Source organism: Psittacula echo (genome assembly GCF_963264785.1).
Source record: "Psittacula echo genome assembly, chromosome: 3".
Taxonomy (NCBI): domain Eukaryota; kingdom Metazoa; phylum Chordata; class Aves; order Psittaciformes; family Psittacidae; genus Psittacula; species Psittacula echo.
Window position 1 is genome coordinate 109,695,617 of NC_137736.1, and position 16,401 is coordinate 109,712,017.

The 16,401-nt window shown below is 36.7% G+C and overlaps 1 protein-coding gene across 2 annotated transcripts in view; it reads left to right on the forward strand.

The window, feature by feature from the left end:
- XPO4 (exportin 4) overlaps positions 1 to 16,401 on the forward strand; it is a gene marked incomplete at its 3' end in the record, with an annotated part of 71,982 nt that extends 55,581 nt beyond the window's left edge. Inside the window, exons 11-23 of one of the 2 annotated variants that reach the window (XM_080614337.1) lie at positions 1,250 to 1,392; positions 1,504 to 1,649; positions 2,968 to 3,145; positions 4,818 to 4,977; positions 6,652 to 6,821; positions 7,769 to 7,943; positions 9,510 to 9,803; positions 10,680 to 10,860; positions 12,335 to 12,453; positions 13,453 to 13,583; positions 14,364 to 14,481; positions 15,676 to 15,768; positions 16,204 to 16,401. In XM_080614337.1, the coding sequence (XP_080470463.1) occupies positions 1,250 to 1,392; positions 1,504 to 1,649; positions 2,968 to 3,145; positions 4,818 to 4,977; positions 6,652 to 6,821; positions 7,769 to 7,943; positions 9,510 to 9,803; positions 10,680 to 10,860; positions 12,335 to 12,453; positions 13,453 to 13,583; positions 14,364 to 14,481; positions 15,676 to 15,768; positions 16,204 to 16,401 (2,106 nt within the window). The remainder of the gene's footprint in view (positions 1 to 1,249; positions 1,393 to 1,503; positions 1,650 to 2,967; positions 3,146 to 4,817; positions 4,978 to 6,651; positions 6,822 to 7,768; positions 7,944 to 9,509; positions 9,804 to 10,679; positions 10,861 to 12,334; positions 12,454 to 13,452; positions 13,584 to 14,363; positions 14,482 to 15,675; positions 15,769 to 16,203) is intronic. The other variant, XM_080614338.1, reaches the window with a different exon arrangement.

Genomic DNA, 16,401 nt, shown 5'->3' on the forward strand with positions numbered 1-16,401 from the left:
CAATATGTAACAGATGGTAATAACAGTGCCAAACCAAGGAGAAATATTTCACAACAGAACTTTGAACTCATATCAGGCGGTCTTGACATAACTTGTATACACAGGTTAATTCATGTCATTTTATGAGATAAGTCATTTATCCCATGGGTAACCTTTTAAAAGCCACAGCTGGCATTTTAGAATGCTTCTTGTTCAATATCAAAGCAGTAACAGGAACTTTCAGTCTCTGCTTTGAGACCAGAGGCTCACCCTTCAGTAAACAGCTGCAACTTTGAAGTTGCCAGAAGAGAATGATTTGCTGGGTTACATGAAGAAAAGATGGGTTTAAAGCACTTTGGATTTAAAATCCACTGTGTGTGGATTCAGTTTTCCAGAGCCTTCATGGAAACAAAACAGACTGATAGCTTTCACTGTCATGTATTTTATTTTGTTGTGTAAATTTTATAATTCTCTAAGAGCTGTTTTTAAAACTATTTTTAACATCAATACTTAGTTTCTACATATCATGGTTCATCTCTTCAAGGATTAAGGTCTGATTATTATTTAATTGGTTTTTATAATGTAGATGAGATAAGCTTTGAGAAATCAAACAGTGCAACTTCTGCATCAGCAACAAATTAGATGATGATGATGATTATTATTAGTCTTCTGCTTTCCTGAAGTTACAGCATTTACTTTATAAAGCTCCCCACCCCCGAACAATGGGTTATGGAAAAACTTTAATGAAAGCGATTATTTTCATTTCATCATGAAAAATACTGCCTATTATGTTACTGATGTAAGATCTCAGACAATTGAGAACATCTTTGACTTGTAACAGTGGATGGTCCACAGATCTGATTTATAAACAACTCTTGTGTAAAGAAGCTGGTTTTGTTAATGTTCACCTTGGGCTTTTCCTATTAATAACAAGTATCAGTTTTCATAACTCTTATTCTTGACTGTTTTCACAGATAATGTTTTTACTTGAGAGCACTATTGGGAATGGTAGCAAATATGCAATTAACTGAATAGGGTATTTTGCTAGTGAGTTTGTGAAATGTTGATTTTAAAACAATATGAAGCTGCGTTTAGTCCTTTGTTTAACTATTCTGTGTCTAATTTAGTATGAGTCTGTTCATCCATGCAAAACATGGATGCAAAAACATGGAAAGAAAATGCAAAAATAATGTATAATATTGTGGCAGTGATAAAATTTAACAAGTATAATGCTAACTGGTTGCTTCTGATTTTGTTGAAATAACCAAAGACAGCCAATGGCGTGGCCTCTCGGGAAGAAGAAGAAATAAGTGAGCTGCAGGAAGATGACAGAGACCAGTTCTGTGACCAGTTGGCCAGCGTAGGCATGCTTGGGAGAATTGCTGCAGAACACTGTATACCTCTTCTTACAAGGTACAAATAAAATAATAATGAATGCAAGTCAATAAAGCCATCACATCTGAAAAGGCTGACTTTGCCAAAATAGTTTAAAACCAGTGAAATTATGTTGTTATTTATCCACAGTTTATTAGAAGACCGAGTGACAAGGCTCCATGGTCAGTTGCAGAGGCATCAGCAGCAGTTACTTGCCTCACCAGCATCAGGCTCAGTTGATAATAAAGTGCTTGATGACCTGTATGAGGATATTCACTGGCTTATTTTAGTCACAGGTTAGTGAATAGCTTTAAATAGTACTTATTCTGATACTCTTATTGCAGCTGGAACACCTCAGGACAAAAGAATTCCCTGTATATCAACTACTAATTGACTATAAATTTTATCCCTAATAATGCCTTCATCTTACATATACTACTCACAAAGTCTTTGTTTTACTTTCATCTGTCTTGAGTAATCTGAACATTATCTTTAGAAGTTTGATGAAATCTTTACATGAGGTAATGTCCTTTGGAAGTTCCCACAACTAACTTTCTTATAGATTGTTTTTTTTGTTTCTTTTTTTAACGTGTCACCCTGTTTAAAAAATCAGTTCATGATATCAGTTGTATTGTCTGAGGGCACATGACTTTATAAGGGAATCAACATGAGATCAGGATAATGGTATTACTCAGTGGTGACGAAGAACTAAGTTCTGGAATCTCTCAGTGCTGATGATCCGTGTCCTGGTATTTTTTTCTTTCATGGAACTTGAATTTAGAACCTGTTTGGTTTTGATTTTTAAATGGAATTATCTTGCATCTGTTTGCAGAACATAGTAACAACTAAGATAGTGTCTGTACTTCGTTAGGAAAAATGTGTACTTGACGAAATTTTATGGGATCTTTTTGGACATCTGTGTTAGTCACTCTCAGATGTGTTGACATGTTGACATGAATGTGTTTTACAATTTTGTATAACTGTGGAACAGAGCTCACAGATGGTTATGAGATCAGACACTGAAAACTACAAATAAAGCTGGAATTAGTATTAATTGTATGGACACCAGAGTGTTGAAATCCCATGATTCACCTGGTCTGTAGTTGCTATGCTGAGATGACTTTGTTAAAGCACATGTGCTTGCTGTCTGATAGTCTCTGACAGGTTTGGAATGTTAATGGAACAGAAGTCCAAATGAGATGGACTCAGTAGGGAAAGCTCTAAATCAAGGCTTTTTTGTCACATAATAGAGGAAAAAAGTGACAACAAAATGGGATTTTTCTTTGTTTCCCCCCCTCAATAGTTGAATTAACTGAAGTTCTTTGATGTGAATCAAAGCCTTTTCTCTTTTAAGCTGCCTTTTTTTTTTTTGTAGGGTTTTGTTTGGTTTTTTTTTTGTTTAGTTGTCTTGGTTTCTTGTCACTTTAAGGTCCTCTCTACTGAATGGCTTTAAGGATTGTAAAGTTACACATACATAAACAGCGTTAGTCAGGGTTTGTACAAACATTTGATTCTGGTGTGATGTCTGCAGTTAAGCCAATAGATTCTCTAATAAAAAGCCATCAGTTAACCTAAGGTAGAAAGTTGTGATCACTCTTTCTTTTTTAATGTAAGGCTACCTCTTGGCTAATGATACTCAGGGAGAGACTCCGCTAATACCTCCAGAAGTAATGGAATATTCCATTAAACATTCAGCTGAGGTTGACATCAACACAACACTTCAGATTCTGGGATCTCCAGGAGAAAAAGCCTCTTCCATCCCAGGGTACAACAGAACTGATTCTGTAATTAGGTAAGGATACTTCTCATGCTATTAAAAGTATGTTAAATGCTTTTTCAGAGCAAAAAAAAAAATTAGAATGTGAATGGACTTTTGTAAATTTGAAAAGTAAAAAAGCAATATGTAAACACTGACCGTTGGAAAAGAAATGTCTCTTTAGTATTAAAGACAAGTATTAAAGACATTTATTAAGGCAATGCTGTAAAAGAGATTAAGAAGACAGAAAAGAAGTGTTTTTTTGGGGGGAAGGGGGTAAAAAAAAAGGCAAGGGTAAAGAGAGATGATATTCAAGTCAAGGTGAGCCAAGGGAGGATTGAGGAGAAAAATGAGAATAAGGCATCAAAACAGATAAAACTGAGTCAAGATGTGTGAAGGCTGAAATTGACTAGATTGACCTAATAGTCTTAACAGAGAACATGAGCCAAAGTCTTGGAAATAAACATAAATGTTTTTTCTATCTACTGAAACTCCATCTTTGATCTGTTCATTACAGAAAATCCTTGAAATTACTTCAATTACCATAAAGCTGGTAGATCAAAATCTTTAGATAATACACTCTGGAATTCATTCAGCACATATACAACTTAAGCAAATGCTTTACAGAGCACCAGTAAGCTTGTCTTCTTTGAAGATGAGTTACTGCCCAAGTTTGGCAGTAGCAGCAAAATTGGTACTCAGTGAGGGAGGAATTGTTGTCACATACACAGCCTATAAAAGGAACAGGACAGGGTATTTCTGGGGTTTTTTTGCCAGGAAGCTGATGCCCACAAAGGATTCCTCAATTTGAATCCTCACACTTCAGAAAATTACAAGATTACCCAAGATTATCAGTTATCTACTTAACATTCTTCTGGAAGAGGCTAGAAAAAAATGGATCTTCATTAGCAATGGTGTGCTAATGGTTAGAAGTTTGAATGCTGCTCATAGATACTATTGGAAGCTTCAGGAAGTGGCCATCAAATAGAATTTCTTGATGCAGAGTCTCAGCGGTGATGGGAATAAAATCAGATCTAAATATGGAGAGATTTGAGGCTTCTTGGCAATAGCTCTGAAACATCTTCAAGAAATAGACTACTATCAACTCCTAAATTCCTCGTGCACTATCACATTCTTACCAAATTTAATTTATATACTAAAAAAGTTACTATTTAATGTAGTTTTATGGACTGATTGTATTCTGATTGTGGCCTATTTTGGACTGTTTCTCTATGGCAATGAAAGAGAGAGAAACAACTGGATATTTCTGTATTTGTTCTTTAGTATACATCACACTGCAAAAACTGCACAATTAGGATCCACTTGTTCACTAAGCTTGATGGTGCAAGGGAATCAGTTCTTCAGAGAAGCTTTTCAAGCACTCTGAGTAGTAGTCCATTGGTCTTTGTTCCCTCAATGTCAGAATGCTTTTGAGGATTCTTTGTTGCAGTAATTTTGATGTCAAAGATAATCACTATATTTTTTTTAAATGTATATTCTGACTGTTTAGATGATGTTTGGCAGTCTATCCTATATCTCTCTCCTTGCATTTAAACAAACAATAAATTCAGGTGCTTTTTACTTCATTAGAGTTGAACTGCTTCGTGTTACCCTGTTCCTTCTGTCATATTTTATGAAAAATGAAAGTTTTCTCCTTGCTTCTCCGAAAACCACTCTTGGCATCCTCAATTGTATTTTAAATCTGCAGGTTGTTATCTGCTATTTTAAGGGTGTCAGAAGTAGAATCTAGAGCAATAAGGGCAAATCTCACGCACCTCCTGAGCCCTCAGATGGGCAAAGACATTGTATGGTTCCTCAAGCGTTGGGCAAAGACTTACCTCCTAGTAGATGAAAAGCTGTATGATCAGGTAAGAACATGACTTTTATGCATTAATTGGTGAGTATTAGCAATAATATCATCCTGTGAATGCAGATGTTAGTGTACCTATTTTAAATGTGCAACGATAAAGCATTTTTAATGTTAAACGGGTTGTGGTTTAGCTTGGAATTTGTTTGAAACTTGAGGTTTTCTTCAGTTTTTTAATTAGAAATAAAAGTTGTTAGGGTACCCTTCTTGCACATTGCAAATGTAATTTTTTTTTTTTTTCTTGCCCTGTTGTTAGGGGTTTTTTTGGTTTTTTGTAGCCACTGCCATAGCAGAAGAGCATAGTGTGTTCTTGGGCTGCATAGTGGGTCAAACTCACTGACTATAGCCATTTTGTAAACTATCTTTACTATCCATCAGATCTTGTAGTTTATTTCTAATACAGTGGTTGCCTTTGATGGATGATTTAGTGAGTAACCTAGTCATGATTCTGAATTAGATACTTAACACCATCACAAGGTAGTAAGGTCATATTACGTTAGCTAATGTCATGTTACTTTCCTCTCCCCATTCTCATATTCTCATTGTATATATCATTATTTCAGTGGTGCATTCTTGTAAAGAGCAACTTCTTATCATATTTGGACAACACTAATCATGATTAGACCTTGATCCTGATTTTGCTTATCAAACTAACTGTAATCCAGCTGGCTGAAGGAGGCCACTTATCCTGAGGAGGTCCTGTTGGCTCTAACTTTCAAGAAAGAAGCCACCTCCTCCTCTTCCTTTTATTTCCACTATTGAAGCAACTAAGAATACTAATGCTTCAGGAAGCCCCTCCTTAATAAAAATATGTATGCCATAGGCTTGTAAACATTTGGAATCATATTATTCAGCTTGTACTTACAGCAGAGCCAAGAATTTGTGGAAGTACCAGCAGGGGAAGAAGTGGAAAGCATGTGTGAAGGAGATCCATAAGAAACAATGTAAAGAAACAAAATAGACTAACTAGGAAATGCACACATTTAGTTTGTGTTGATGTGTGAAAGTAATTGAAACCTGTTTAAACGTTATGCTCAGTCATGTATATATATCATGAGTTTTAAAGTTAGAAATGTGTGCTGACAGGAAACTCCTGCACAATTGTTGCAAAAGCCTTGGATTTCACTCATGAGATTTTTTTTTTAAGGACATCAAGGAATCACATTTTAGTGTGCCAGGACCAGAATGTGACATCTTTCCTGAAAGTTGTATAAACTGAAGGAACAATCTGCAGAAAGCAGATGCAGAAAAATTGCAATGCAAATAAGCTTTTACAAGATGTAATATAGATCAACAGCTAAGGTTATTTCTAATAATTTTTATCACTGTAGAAATTTCATTGTAAATTCATGGAAACACTTTTGGGAGATGATTTTAGGATCTTCTAATTTTTAAAGCTTTTGAACGTTCATTGGCTTTCAAAGCTAGACATACTCTAAGCAGATTTGGTAATGAAGATAGAATTTTTCTTTAAGTTTCGTGCTTAAAATTGCAAGATAAATTTGGCAAAGATGTTTCTGTTATAGGTATTCTTTGCCTTTGTCTATGTAACATTTGTGTATATTAAAAGTAGGGAAGAAGTGACAGCCTGAAAAGAATTTGCTGACAATGATTACCGTACACTTTGGGGTTCTGGCTTCTGTAAAACTCACTGATTTTAATGCTTTTCTTATAGATAAGTCTGCCATTTAGTACAGCATTTGGTGCTGATACAGAGGGTTCCCAGTGGATTGTGGGTTACCTTTTAGAAAAAGTGATCAGTAACCTGGCAGTGTGGAGTTCAGAGCAGGACCTTGCAAATGATACTGTACAACTACTAGTAACATTAGTGGAAAGGAGAGAGCGGTAAGTTGCTATACTCTGGAAGTCAAAAAAATTTCTTTTGCTTCCTTTCAATTTTTTTGGCCAAAGTAATGCAGGATAGGGCATATTTATGTCTCTGTAAGTCAAATTACTTTAGTAACATAGTAGGAATAAAAAAAAATAAATAAAAATTGTCTGACAAAGTGAAGAGTGCGACCTGTATTTGACAAAACATCACCTAGTTTTTATTATTGTTTAGAAGTGCACTCTCCTTCCGTTACCTTTGTGCCTCACTCTTAAACAATGAGAAGGGAAAACTCTCCTGGTCTCCACTCTTATTGCAAGGATTTTTTGCGTTTGGTTTTGTTGAACAAGTTCCTCCAGGTCAAGAATTCAGGTACTGGCTAAGCCAGTATAAAATATTTTGTAAACATACTAGACTAAAAAAAAAAATAATGCAGGATTTGGTGGATTCAGACAAATTTCAAAGTTTTCTTTGGTATAACAAATTGTGAAGCAGGAAATTCTTGAATGTTTTACTTTTGTGAATTGACATGCAGGTGTACATACAGTCATGTATTCATAGTGTGCTGAAAGAGTGATCTGAAGTTTGAGTATTTAAATGCTTTAGGACTACTTTAAAAAAGTTAAAACCCACTGGAGCTAGTTCTGGAATAAACTCCTTATTTTATTATGACATAATGAGACTAAGCTTTTAATCCACACAGTATGTCCATTAACTTTGTGTATGTGTAAAGCGCTTCCTTGCTTTTCTGCCATGTGAATTGAGCTGTTTTCAGAGTATGTACTTCAGAAATCTTAGGGGTGAGGCATTAGTAAGATGAAAATTGAAAGGTGATCTAGCCTTAGAATAAAGGAATTTAAAACAACCCCTAAATATTCTGACAACTGCTAAGCAACCTGATGTGCTCTGTTCATATAATTTTGTGAAGTCTTTTTTTAAATTAAACTCTTTTTCCCTCTTTTAGGGCAAACTTAGTTATTCAGTGTGAAAACTGGTGGAATTTAGCTAAACAATTTGCAAGGCGAAGCCCTCCTCTTCACTATTTGTCCAGCTCTGTGCAGAGAACACTAATGAAAGCTTTAGTTTTAGGAGGTTTTGCTCATATGGATACGGAAACAAAGCAACAATACTGGACAGAGGTAAGCTATTTTGATGCTTCTGTTACCTCCATTTTAGCAAGTAGTACAAACAAGTTAGTTTAGTGAATTTTATGGTGACACAAAATCAACTTGTATAGAAGCTTTTCAGGAGCATTGCACCCCAACAAGAAGGAAATGGGGCAAGAAGGCCAGGAGACCTCCATGGATGGATAAGGAGCTGCTGAGAAAACTTATAGTGGGGAAAAAAAAGAAGCTGATAGAAGGTGGAAGCGAGGACAGGCGGCCTGGGAAGAACACAGGGACATTGTGCGGGAAGCTAGGGATCAGGTCAGGAAAGCTAAGGCCAGGTTAGAATTGAGTCTGGCCAGTGATGTCAGAGGTAACAGGAAAGGCTTCTATATGTGTAGGATAAGGCTGCGTGGAGACCTCATAGCAGCCTTCCAGTATCTGAAGGGGGGCTGCAAGGATGCTGGAGAGAGGCTCTTCATCAGGAACCATAGCAACAGGACATGGGATAATGGGTTTAAACTTAAACAGGGGAAGTTCAGCTTAGATATAAGGAAGAAGTTCTTTACTGTGAGAGTTGTGAGGCACTGGAGCAGTTTGCCCACAGAAGTGGTTAAATGCTCCACCCAGTGTTCAGGGCCAGGTTGGACAGGGCCTTGGGTGACCTGTTCTAGTGTGAGGCATCTGTGCCCATGGCAGGAACTAGATGATTTTAAGGTCCTTTCTGACCCAAACCAGTCTATGATTTGGTGATTCTAAACTTTAATTTTGAACATCTCATAATTAAAATTTTAAAAATTATTCTTTCTGAAGGCCAATAGTTATATGGCATCCATGAGCTGCCAAAAAATTTATCTAAAACATTACAACCTAAACAGAAACAGCTAATAATTACCTGGAGGTTTATGAAGCAGCCAGTATAGCAGTATGCTAGAAGGAAACTATTTTAGGTTATGAATTTCCATTGGATCTGTGTCATTTCTTGCTTATATTTTAATTTGGTGGTGTTATGAATTAGTCACTTAATGACAGTAAGAAGCTAATGCAGAACATAATGAAGAGCCTTGACCAGCTTTTTGTGCCCTCACTCCATTTATGACATTTTACTACTAGAAAGGTTGGTGTTAGAAAGTACCTGAAATGCGATCAGAAAGCACTACATGAGTTTGTAAAGCATTGACCTTCTGAGAGTAACTTGCTTTCATTAGGTAATTGTGAACATGAATCTTAATGCTTTAGTTGATAAACTGTAGCAGTGTTTTCCCCCAGTACTGAATTTAGAAGACAATCAAATACTGTGAGCCAGAGAAAGACCTTGTCATTTGTTTAAACAGTACAAAATAATATAAAATATTTATGGAGGTGTTCCATTTGAAACCAGCCTGCAGGTGATGATGGATAATGAGAATTACTAATCACTAGCACTTCAGCTTACATTAATGTGACAGATAGTAACATAATTGAGTCTTTGGAAACTGGAATTGATTGATTCTTGTACTGCCATGCTGAAAGCAACCCGTGAGTTTGCTAAATCACTTAATCCTCACATCTCACATAATAGTATGCTTATCTTAATGTGACTTTTCTAAAAAATTTCAGGTTCTTCAGCCGCTTCAGCAGAGATTCTTGAATGTAATAAACCAAGAAAACTTCCAACAGATATGTCAGGAGGAAGAAGTGAAACAGGAGATCACTGCTACATTGGAAGCACTCTGTGGCATTGCTGAGGCTACCCAGATTGATAATGTAGCAATTCTCTTCAATTTCCTAATGGACTTCCTTAATAACTGCATTGGATTAATGGAAGTATACAAAAACACACCAGAGACTGTTAATCTCATAATAGAAGTCTTTGTTGAAGTTGCACATAAACAAATTTGCTATCTTGGAGAGGTAAATACAACCAAGAGAGGCAGAGTGAGACTGTGTGTGCACGCGTGCACATGCATGCATGTGCACATGAATGTGTGTATACACTGCTGTCCCTTAAACAAAGTAGTGTAGGGATTTTTAGATTCTATAAAGAGATACTGTATGGCCACATGTTGGAGGCATTCCTTTGTTTTAAAATCATACACATGCAAAGATTAAAAGCAGGACATCTAGACTGTTCTTATACCAGTAAACTTTTAAGCATGCTTCTTCACCCCTAGTCCAGTTCTATGCATGGGTGGCAGAAGAGTGCAGACCATGTTGAGTACGTCTTTTAACCATATCAACTTTCCCTGAAGGCTAGTCTAGAGGAATTGCAGCGCTGTTTCATGTGACAGATGCATACCATAAAGGCACTGCCTTGGTCCTAAACTAGGCATTAAGAGATACCACAAAGTTAATAGGTAACATGAATCACTGCAGTGCGCTTGCATCTTTGCACATCACCTAATCTTGCTTTTGCATCTAGAAGAGTTCCTGCCTGTTCTGAAGTGGGTATGCACATTGCATTATGATTCCAAACTTCAGTAGCTGAAATGAATCCCCAAGGGATTTTGTTAGTAATGTAGTTTGTGAGTTTAGTAAGATGTCTCAGCCTGTCCCCAGCCACTCTTGTCTTTTTGTTAAGACTAAAGAATTGATAAAAGTGATGTTCTGCCGTTTCAAGCACCAGCACATCAATAAATGGCTGTAAGCATTCTTACTGTTTAAGATGGCTGTTTCTGCCATGATTTTGTGTGCAATTAAAACAGTGGTTGTATAACTGAAATGAAAACCTTGAGTATCATCAAGTGTTATGTGATGGAAGTTTTCTTATTATCTAACATTGGTTTTTAGGCCAAAGCCATGAACTTGTATGAGGCCTGCCTAACTCTGCTCCAGGTATATTCCAAGAATAATCTAGGTCGACAACGGATAGATGTTACAGCAGAAGAAGACCAGTACCAGGATCTCCTTCTTATTATGGAGCTTCTCACTAATCTTCTATCAAAAGAATTTATAGATTTCAGTGATACAGGTATGAAGGGATTGGTAACTGCTGAACCATAATGTGTTTTAAACTGTAGAACCATTGTGAAGCATGTATTCAATCCTGGTAAAGTGAAAGCTGAACTTTAGCTTTGGTTAGATCAGGATATGGAAATTACTATTTAATGTGCCAGTAGCAAAGGAAGGACTTTTCACAGTATTCTAGCATCTGAAATTATTACTGCTGTCATAAATAAGGCATGTATGAAACAGCTTGAAATCTGAATGTAGCAAGTCTGAACATGTAGTAGCAGCAGTTTTATAACAAAAAACCCCATAGAGAAGTCAGAAGGGGACTGCAGGAGAGCAGATAGATTGTTGTCTTAGTACAGGATCCAACTTTTGTGAGATGCTGAGCTCATTAAAATTCCATAACATTTGAGGGTTTTCTGTATTCCTCATTCACAAAACATGCTTTATGGTATGTGGGTGTAGTTAAGGATTGTTTTTTGAATCCTAGCCTGTTACTTTCTTCCATATATTTGCCACTTAAAATTGCAGTATTCCTGAATGCCATCTCCTAGTTCTAGCTTAGTTCTGCTGAAACCCTTTTGAATAAGCTTAAATACGTTTTCATTATTCAGATCTTGCCATGTCCTATACAGTTTGCTTCATAACAAACAGAATTTGCCTAGGTTCTTTTGATGTTATTCGGTGCTTTTTCTTGAAAGAAGAGTGTCTTATACTCCAAAACTTAGTGCATCTGTCTAGGTTTTTTTTCTCATACAGGCACAACACAAATACAGAACCAGATTTAGACTTTGTCCCTTGCATGGACAACTCAATGCCACGTAAAATATTCTCTTTGAGGTCAGACATTGGATGTTAATTGCATGATAAACACTTTAAAATACTTCCCATGAAACTAAGGAATGTGAATACTGCCTAAACGTAATGCCCAGAGATTAAATGTATTGAAAGTTGCCTGCATCCTGTTGCTGGCTCAGTGAAGGAATTATGAAAGTAAGGACACTGGTAGTTGATGGGAAATGTAGGTCTTGCCTGTAATGGCAGAAACTCAGCAACATATGAACTACAGAATTTTCTGCATTTTTTTTCCTTGTGTTTATAAAATATATACACATACACACATATGTAAATGAAAATGTAGTAGTATTTTGCTCACTATCTGTTTATGTGTGCAGGCATGAAGCAGCTATCACTAGAAACAAATGCAGTGTTCTGTAATGGAAGGAACCCTCAGAGTATCTGAAGCGTTCTGGTTTAGCATGCCATCTGGTACATGTGATAATGAAATGCTTAATCCTAATGAATATAAATATAGAGTGATGTGGCAGCCTCCACTCACTAAGTTTCTATTTTAATACAGTGCCTCATGGGTTTTTTTGGGGGAGAGGGGAATAGTCCTATTTTTAAAAATGTCTATATAATAAAGAAATGGGATTCTTCCTTCTATTGTTCAATTCTCTTTTTGTATAAAACATTTTTCATCTTTTCTACAGATGAAGTATTTAGAGGACATGAACCTGGGCAAGGTGCAAACAGATCTGTATCAGCAGCAGATGTTGTCTTATATGGGGTTAATCTAGTTCTGCCTCTAATGTCCCAGGATCTGCTGAAGGTAAGTATATTTTTCACACATAGCTGCTAGAATATAAAAGCTTTATAGTTACGAATTCCCAGAATTCCTTCCTGTATGCATTCCACCTCTGTAAGTTGAGTTTTCTGGGTATTTTAAAATGTAAATAACTGTTCCATAGTTCTAGGTACCATTTGAAAAGAAATATTGTAAGCTGAGAAAAAGTGTATTTAAAGGGCCTAAGCAAAACGTTATTCTTCTAAAAGTGAGTCCATGCAGGCCAGCAGTTAGCCAAACCTAAAATGTGGCTTGTGGAATCTGTTTTCTGATAGTGTCAGAATCATAAAATCATAGAATAGTTAGGGTTGGAAGCAGAAACAGTCATATTAGTTTCAAAAAAAAAATAATCTGGGAACAAGTAGTAACTTTTAATTGTTTTCACAGTGCAGGTGATTTCATATCATAGACAGCAGCAGCTTGTCAGTAAAACGTGAAACAATGGAATGGCAGTGTTTCACTGGGTTGCACTGTGTTCATGTTCTACTTAGAATCTGGGGAGCACTTCTGAATTGTATCTCAGTTGTCCCCTCTTAACATGCTTTCTCATCTGGTAGCATTTGCTGAGTGTGAGAGCTGCATCCATTTTACCTGAAACTGAGCCGAAGGATGTACCCAAGGAGCCCCTGTATTGTGCTCCAAATGCTCATGAGGTTTTTATCCCACAGGTCTTACACCTGCTTTTGACTGAAGTAAAACTGCATGAATTTGTTTAGAACATATACCAAATCTCCACCATCAACTGTTAAGTTACAGCAGTCTTTTTTTATTGTATTTGCTTTACTTTTTTTTTTTTACTTATTGTATTTGCTTTATTTATTTGTATTACAGTGTTTGCTAATAAAGTTGTAGCCTTTCTAATATTTCTGAAGATGTCTACTAAAATTGTCTTCTTCATATCAGTTCTGTCTCTGTACAGATGGAAATTATGTCAGAATATAGTTATGTGGTTGACTCTAAAATTGCCATGTTTTTTTGTAACAGTTTCCATCCCTGTGTAATCAATATTACAAATTAATCACTTTCATCTGTGAGATATTCCCTGAGAAAATTCCACAACTCCCAGAGGACCTCTTTAAGAGCCTAATGTACTCACTGGAGTTAGGGATGTCATCGTATCCTTTATAGAGCTTGGGAGTGTTTAAAAATCTGAGTTGCTTTTATAATAACCTGTTGAAATCAGGGGATGGGGGGGTGTGTGTTCCTTGCATTTTTCGCTTTTCTGTCAACATCTGTATCTACAATTACATATCAGTAATTGACTCTTAGTCTCCCGTGATTGAGAGTTTTGCTGAATGTCTGTTGAGATTCTAGTATTAGCTGAATTGCCTCACTTGTGATGCTTGAATGCAGCCTTTAAGTGGTTTAGCATGTAAGCTTTTTCTGGCAGCCATTCCTCCTCCATTACTTCATTTCAGAGTGTGTAACTTCCTAAGCCTTCAGCTGGTATCTCAAAGCCATTCCTGAATTAGTTTCTCAGCTGGTAATACAAAACATTGCTGCTGTTCTACTGGGCTGGCTCCAGAGCATTTCCTGTCAGGGTGCCAATGAGCTCTCCCTCTCATAATGGGAGTACCATTTTCACTAATCTGTGGCACGTGTCAGAAACAGATGAGCTTGACCATAAGGGACTCTTTCTGAAAATGTTATGTCAGAGGGGGTTATGTTACCTTAGTGCATGCAGCTAATGAAAGAAGGCAACAAAGCTGGAATTTTTTGCTGGTTTTCTTCTTTTTTTTTTTTTTTTTTTATTATTATTATTAACAGCTTTATAGTAAAATAAAATCTTGGAACATACAAGCAGTTAAAATATTTTCTAGTGACGCAACTGGGAGTTTTAACCACAGTTTAATTTCCCACAAATCTGACGTTGATTCTTTAACACTCACTATCAGAATGAGTTCAGAGGTTTGCCAGCTCTGCCTGGAGGCTGTAACACCGTTAGCAGAACAGTGTGCAAAAGCACAAGAAACAGATACAACCCTTTTTCTAGCAACAAGGCACTTTCTTAAGGTAAGGCATCCGTTTTGTGTTACTTTGGGGGATTTTTGCATATAGGTAGCGTCAAGAGGCCAAACCATGATCATATCTGACTGGGTTAATCAGGATCACACAGCAAGAAATGTGTTACCTAGAAAACTGGCAGTTTGAGAAGAAAGAGAGCATGAAGGAGTGGAGACATTGGATGGAAGTACAAAGAAGGATGGAGGGAGGAAATTACTTAACTGTCAATCAACAAAAGACCTGAGTGTCTCAGAATGCAATTCACATTCATCCATGCTCTGCGCATGAGCTATAGAATGAACCTGATTGACAATTTTAGCAGTTAGGTTTACTGTGAAAGCTGTGAAATAGAATGCTTCCAGAGCTGTGTGAACTGGAGGCTGGGTAGAATGCTAAAACAAAAGGCAGAAAAAAAGACGATAGTTGGGAACTAGAAAGAAAATGTTGTCATTTATTCAATGTAGGCAATGAATTAAGCATTTTCTTAATCCAGTCTCATATTTAGTATTTTCCTTTTAGGACATCCACTCTATCTCATCAAATTTTGGAGTGACCTGGTAACAACCAGGTTCCTGCTAACTGGGAAGAAAGTTACTGTGAAATTTGTGTGCTTGTCTTCTGATTTTGTAAAGACTTCAGTTTTCCTTAAGACATCTTTTCTTACCAAACAGACATTGATTGCTTGTTACTAGCATACATCAGACAAGCTGAGAGAATGAGGAACACCTTGCATCACCTTATTGGTCTTTCTATTAACATGGCTTTCTCCCTTTTCTCTAAATTTCCACTTCAAATTATCATACTGTTCTTATTAATCTGTTCTGTGTTTGGCTTTCTGTGAGCAGTAGGAGTCTCCAGAACTTGAGGAGGAAGTATGCTGGTTTATTCTGAAAGAGCAAAGGCTTTTTTCATTATTTCTCTGGCATATCTGCAGCTTTTGGAATAAAATACAAGAGATGCCATTTCTCTCTGAACAACACATAAATCAACAACAGGTTTCACTGCTTTGAGATATGAATTTGTGCTGTTAAGCCAAGACTCAACTTCTAAAGGAACTTGGCTTTCTAATTACAAAACAACCAACCTTAGGTGCTTGTAAATACATGTTCATTATTAAAGTGAAGATGATGTTCAGCAGCAAATGTTGGTAAAATAGAAAATAAAGTTTACACTTCTGTAACTACTTCGGTTTTGTGATTTCAGATGGTCTTCGATATGCTGGTACTTCAGAAGCACAATACAGAAATGACAACGGCAGCAGGTGAAGCATTCTACACATTAGTGTGTTTGCATCAGGTATGACATTTAGCCACTTACAACCTGAAAAGCAGTCATTTGTTAAAGGAGGGTAGTTAGTTACTGTGCATCTGTGAAATCATAGAATCCTTTGAGTTTTAAGGGTCTCTCAGGAGGTCTGTAATCCAACCTCTTGCTCAAAGTGGGCTCAATACTGAATTTGGATCTGGTTACTCAGAACTTTTTTCAACTGTGTTTTAAAAAGCTCTGAAGGCTTCCTTAGCTTTTAAAAATGCCTGGTCTGACTTAAGGACTTGATCTCATTTAGAGGTAGGTGAAAGCTGTGAGGCCACACTTGCTTCTGGCACACTAGTCAGTGAAAATAGGCAACAGGTATTGGTTGTCTTCTGTCACAGCCCTGGTTCTGGATTTCTGTCCTGTTATATATATTGTATCCTTTTTTTTAAGTTAATAAGATTATTGTTTATTTAACAGACTGAATATTCAGAGCTAGTTGAAACGTTGCTGTCAACTCAACAAGATCCAGTAATTTACCAGCGGTTAGCAGATGCCTTCAACAAGCTTACTGCAAGCAGCACTCCTCCTACACTGGACCGTAAGCAGAAGATGGCCTTCTTAAAGAGTTTAGAAGAATTTATGGCAAATGTTGGTGGACTTCTCTGTGTAAAATAA